This window comes from Propithecus coquereli, unplaced genomic scaffold (genome assembly GCF_000956105.1).
Source record: "Propithecus coquereli isolate 6110/MARCELLA unplaced genomic scaffold, Pcoq_1.0 Scaffold215, whole genome shotgun sequence".
Classification (NCBI taxonomy): Eukaryota; Metazoa; Chordata; class Mammalia; order Primates; family Indriidae; genus Propithecus; species Propithecus coquereli.
In genome coordinates, this window is record NW_012146634.1 from 1,887,136 (window position 1) to 1,893,196 (window position 6,061).

General features: G+C 38.5%; 1 protein-coding gene across 1 annotated transcript in view; it reads right to left on the minus strand.

Annotated features, from left to right (window-relative positions):
• PTPN22 (protein tyrosine phosphatase, non-receptor type 22 (lymphoid)) overlaps positions 1-483 on the minus strand; it is a 59,479-nt gene extending 58,996 nt beyond the window's left edge. The window contains exon 1 of the mRNA XM_012644585.1: positions 397-483. Within this exon, the coding sequence (XP_012500039.1) occupies positions 397-483 (87 nt within the window). The remainder of the gene's footprint in view (positions 1-396) is intronic.
• Positions 484-6,061: the final 5,578 nt, after the last annotated feature.

Genomic DNA, 6,061 nt, shown 5'->3' on the forward strand with positions numbered 1-6,061 from the left:
AATATTCCATGAAAAGTTAATTTTGGTGTCTTTTTAATATTAATTAAAATTACTGATTTGAAGCATAAACCACAAGTCAGATACCTGGAGAACTCAGGGTGTTCAATTAATATTAGTATTCATACATCTGGAGTGGTATATGTCTTCTGTAGGATTCCTAGCCAAACTCCGAAGACTTAGAATTAGCAAACAAAATATTAAAACCAATATTTTTAAGAGAATTCCTAAAATACACACAAACCAAAGAAGTCATACTTTTAGGTTGCCTTCTTCCCTCCTTCCCCTCCAAGATCTGATATTTACTTTATCCCAACAGCAATTTGGTCTAGGAAAGTTGGACCACCATAGTCAAATACTGTATGTAACTACCCTGAGAGTGTCACACACAGGACTCACCAAAAATTCACTGGAAAGCTCCTCTTTGTTAATTTTCTTGTTTTGGGCCTCATCCAGGAACTTCTGCAGGATTTCTCTTTGGTCCATGCTGCAGAGCAAGAGAAATATTCTATCAGTGGGTTGAGAGAGGGCATGTCAAATGCATGTCATGGCCGAGACACTACCGAGAAGCCACTGCTGCCGCCTAAGCAGAGCATGCTGAAGGCTGTGGTTAACTGACTTCATCACAAGCTCTAGAGGAAATTAGTATGCAACCAGCCTCTGTGGTCACACAACAAAACCATCATCTCACTCCAGGGCCCTAGTGCCTTCCTTCTTAACAAAGAAACCTGGTTATAATTCAAGTTTTTAACAAATAAGAGGCTAACCAAAACAAAAAATGTGGTCTGCTTAGTTCTGAGACTTCTACTTCATCATCTTTAAGCAAAATTCACCTTCTTCTTGCTTCCCAGAAAAATGGCAGAATTACAGCTCTCATAGATGAGTTCTGCCTCCCCTCATTTTCCTAATGAGCACAAAGGCCCAGTTGATACTTTCGGTTTCCTCATGTCCTAAATGAACTCTGCAAAGTTCAGTTAGGCCCAGAAAAGGAGATACATACTGTTTGGAGTTACATATCTTCTACCTGGACTGTTCACCTAAAGGTTTCTTGTCAGCATGATTAATAACAAACTTCTGTTCATCAGAGTCGACATATTTATTGAGAACTTTAAAGTCTGCCATATGGACCTCAAATTCTCTTCGGATGAAGCAAAGTCAGCTGCTTCTGACAGTCGGTGTCTTTCCCAGGGCTGGGGAAGTGCTGACCTACATTAAGGGAAGTGTTGATTTCAGCACCTCTTCAACCCACCAGTAGCTTGTGGAGCTTCACTTGGGTTCTGGATATAAAGAATAGAAAGTGTTGATTTATATAGGATCAGGAGCAAGTGGCCCCCTCAGGGAGCACCTGACCAGGCAGTTAGCACAATATCCCTATGTGTAATGTTGGTAAACTATGAAGAAACAAAAAGAAAAATCAACCACCTTGCTGACAACAGTGTAATTTTTAGGGCAGAAATCCTGAAGAACGGTTTTTAGAGAAGATCTCTACTCTGTAACCAATGTCTTGGAAAAGACATTGTTTCAGGAAGCTATGCTGTTCATGTTGCATTTTGCCCCTGAGAGGCGGGCTCTTCTAGAAAAAGCTTCCTCAGTTTGCATAAGTTCTCTTCTCAGTGGTTACAAATCTACCCAACTGTCTAATTCAGTGTGAGAACATCCCAAAATCAGCATATCATTTTTGTTTGAGGGCAAAAGTTCAGTAAATTATGTGTTAACAAAATTAGTCTTAAGTAATCCTGAAGAAAACTAGGAAATAAGTTGTTAGCACATCCACTATTTAAGATATTAGCAATCCTTTCTATTTTGCAACATTATTCAAATTCCCATCAGGAGTTTGGGAGATTGGGGAAATCATGATTCTGAACACTGTTTATCCTGAACACTGAAGAGGTTGCACCCTCTTTACTGAGCACTACAATAAGAAAGGAAAGGTCATTGAGGTATCTTGGTTATGGACAGCCTAAAGACAATATTCCAAATAAAGAATTTCAATCCCAGTCCGCATAAATTCTTCAGCAACATTTTTGGGGAATAGGATATTTCTCAAATTAGCCCCATTTAACATTAAAGGAGAATTTCTTGCTGCTCTAAATAATACAATGTTTACTTTTGCTATTTTAAAACATAAAGCATGGGAAAGCTTTACATTTAGAAAAACACAAAATTTGAAACTTACAACTAAAACCATGTAAAAATATGCACATAAACGAAGGCTAAAAGATGTAAAAAAGAATCAGTTGTATGAGTGTGATGGGATTATGAATCCTTTTTTAAATTATTATACCATTTTTTAAAGTTAGAAATAAAGACAAAAAGTCCATTAATTTGTTCAACAAATTTATTGAGTACCCACTAAATGCTAAGCACTATGTTAGGGACCTGGGTATATAGTAGTGAGAAAACCAGGATATGGTGAAAAACACCCTAAACGAACTAATAAAGCATCTCAGAACTGAAGATATAAACTTGATTACTGATAAAAATAAAAACATTCCGAACTTTTTTTTTTTTTTGAGACAGAGTCTTACTCTGTTGCCCAGGCTAGAGTGCCAGAGTGTAAGCTTAGCTCACAGCAACCTCCAACTCCTAGACTTCTGCCTCAGCCTCCCCAGTAGCTGGGACTACAGGCGTGCGCCACCACACCCAGCTAATTTTTTCTATTTTTACTTGCCTGGCTAATTTTCTTTTCCTTTTTCTTTCTTTTTTTTAAGTAAAGACTGGGTCTTGCTCTTGCTCAGGCTGGTCTCAAACTCCTGAGCTCAAGCAATCTTCCCGCCTTGGCTGCCCAGAGTGCTGGGATTACAGGTGTGAGCCATCATGCCCAGCCCAAACTAACTCGTTTAATTGCAGAGTAGCAAAGTATAATTCTAAAAGGAAAATGATTTTCTAAGTTTGGACAAATAGAGAGTTTCATAATCTCTCTGTCCCTTTAGAATGTCCTCACTTCCATCAACCAGAACTTTATTTTTTATTAATTAGGCAAAAAAATACCTAATAAAATTTAGATCTATTTTTCTCGAGCCCATATTTTAGAACATTCTGTCACTAATTTTGTTGTCTCTTCTTAGGGAAGAAATAGAGGTAAATATAAGGAAGAAAAATTTGCTGAGATGCCTCCATAGACCTTTTACCCAAGAACTAAGGATCTGTAAATAGTGTCTTGGCAGAACTGCAGACTTTTAAAAAAAACAAGCAGCAATTTTTAGGAGTCTGTTTTACTGTAAAACCAAAAGGTATAGAGACAATGTGAAATAACCAAACCTCAAAAACCCACTTAGCTACAGGGCCATTTCCTGAGCAGACCACTCAAGCAAGGAAAAAAACAAACTGTGAAGGAGAAAACAACAAACTTTGGTTTTATTTTTAACAAATATAAGCTACTACTTAATTTAACCTGCTTTCTTCTACAGTTACTGGAGGGCAATAGGAGCATGATACTTTTCAATGAAGACTGCGTTGACTCATTTGTATCCTGTGGGAAGATCAAGAGCTGGGAAGGTGAAAAAGTCACATAGCAAAGATTGGCAAATACCTAAAAGAATTTAAGAACTTACAATGAAACATTTAAGCAAATCTGGCATAAGTGAACACAACAATATCATGCAATAAAAGACTCATAAACACTTTGACGAGAACATCAAGGGTCAGCTCTTGCAGGAAGTATTAATAAATTGTGGGTGAGCACATGAAGAGGAGTGAAGACGCTGCATCTTGCTGCTGCCTCATGTGGCTATGGTAGTGTTTGGTCAGAAGGAAGAATACAACGGAGAAGAGTGCCAGTCACAGTGTCACCTGCTCCAACGAGAGGGGCGTATGCCAATTTAAGGAGAAACATCTGTGTGATGGAGGTCAGGAATTACATAATAAAAATTTTCATCGAAGAGAATTTCAGGGGAGATTATTAGGGCAAGATAAACTAGTCAATAGGAAAAACACTCAGGCTTCTCTGAACATCCTTCTGTTTGTTTGAGGAGACGTATATTTTACCCCAGGAAAGCCGCTTATCCAATCTTAGCTTCACTTTCACTACTCTTGTCTTTCACTACGCCCTGGGGTCAGTAATTTGATATGGGCTATGTACATTGTCTGTGAAACTCTGAGTCTCTTGTAAGCATTTTCCTGGTCACCAAGGCCACTTGGTCATTTCTCCTCAATGTCTTTTAGATTCAATCTGTCTCTTCCATTCTCACTTAACTGTCATTCCCGTTTTCACATCTGGATTCCTGCAGCAATTAAGCTCTTAAGATGACCTTCCTATCTATATATCTTCCAGTCTAGTATCTCCTGGTAACCAAGCCTTGACGAAAGTTCTTAAGACTGCACTTCCATACTAATGAACCAAAGTATTTACTGACAGTCTACGGGAGTAAGTCCAGTTTCCTCAGCTTGTCACCAAGCCGCTCCCCACCAACTATCACCACCCAACCTATCCAACCACATCACCCACGGACCTTGTTTATTTTACCACTTCTTTTTCTACTTCTCGCCTTCATCTCTTATTTTCACCAAGATGAAAATAAAGCCATAAAGGCCAGTTACTTTTTTTCTTCAAAAATTTTGCCCCTAATTCCATCTTATCATGATCTTATCTTAGTCTGAATCCCTTCAGTATAAATCTTTATATTCAGCTGTATAACTTTTCTTCATTTATTCACACATTCCTTGTCTCTCATGAGTTTATTTAGAAGAGTTTATTCAAAAGAGGACACATAAGATGCCCCCTTCAGTTTTAGGTTTATTAAAGGCAAGCATAGTGCCTTCTACACATTTGTGTAACCCCTCAGTGGTTAACATGGTCTTGAGTATATCTAAAATAAGTCTGTTGTAACAAAGTATGCTAGATGTGGTTAGGCTTTGGTGAGAGATCTACTCTGACTTACTCAGTTATTCCAAGACTCTTGCCTGGTGTAGTCTATGTTTCTTGTCTTCAGCTAGGCTATTCCACTATGCCAGGAGCAGATGGGCTTTCCCTACAGGAGGCTCCGGAACCTGGCAAAAGTACTTTCCAATGCTGCCCAAGCAACAGGGCTATTGTTATGAAAGGAAAGATGTTGCTACTGAGGTTCAGAGTCCAACTCCAAAGGACTGCAATGGCCAGAAAGAAATTAATTCCTTTATCTCCAGAATAGACTTGTTTCTGCTTTTATAAATGGACACAGAAGATGCTTATAACGTACCTTTAATGAAGCTTGTCTGATTTCCTCATGTTTTCACATCATCCACAGGAGGAAACTCCCGTACCCATCTTCCAATCTGCTTCTTGTCATTACAACATTCTGAGACTTCGCCAAGCTCTTCAGTTCACCTGCTACAGACCTCATAGTCAGCTTCCCACATGCCACACAGGGAATCATACTCTGCCTTTGGTTTCAGAATCTTCAAGAGGTAAAAGTCAACTAATAACTTGCAGTTGAAACAATTTTTTTAATAAAGAGAATGTCAGGACTCTTGGTAAGTCTTAGCATCCTGTTTAAAATTTAACCAAACTTGAAGGCTCATCTGAGTCAATCATTTATTTGTTCTTTAATGAATATTTATAAAATTCATATACATGCAAGAGAATGGGGAGGAGGGGTGCTACAGCGGTACACAACAAATTGTATCATTCGAGGATCATTTATTCTAGTAGGGAAGGTAAGTATATACAAATAACTACAATTTAAGGCCGTTTATGATAAGAACCATAACAGAGGTACAAACGAAAGTTTGAGGAGGCAAAGATCACTTCTTGTTCAGGTTATCTGGACAGTCTTCATGGAGGAAATGACAATTGGGTTGGGTCTTGAAGATGTGTATAGGTAGAGCCTGAGAAAAAGCAATATGAAACATTGAGAAAGTAGCTTTAGTGGATAGCTTAGTTTTACAAAAGCATTGGGTTTGTAGAGGAGAATCATGATTGATAAGGCTAGAAAGGGTAGTTGGGGCCAGATTCTGGGGGAACTTCAATACCAGCCTGAAGGTCAGGCTTTATGTGATGGATACTGGGGAGCCACTGAAGGTTTTTTTTAAAAGAACAACTTTATTGAGGTAGTACTGACATACAATACACATTTCAAAGTGTAGT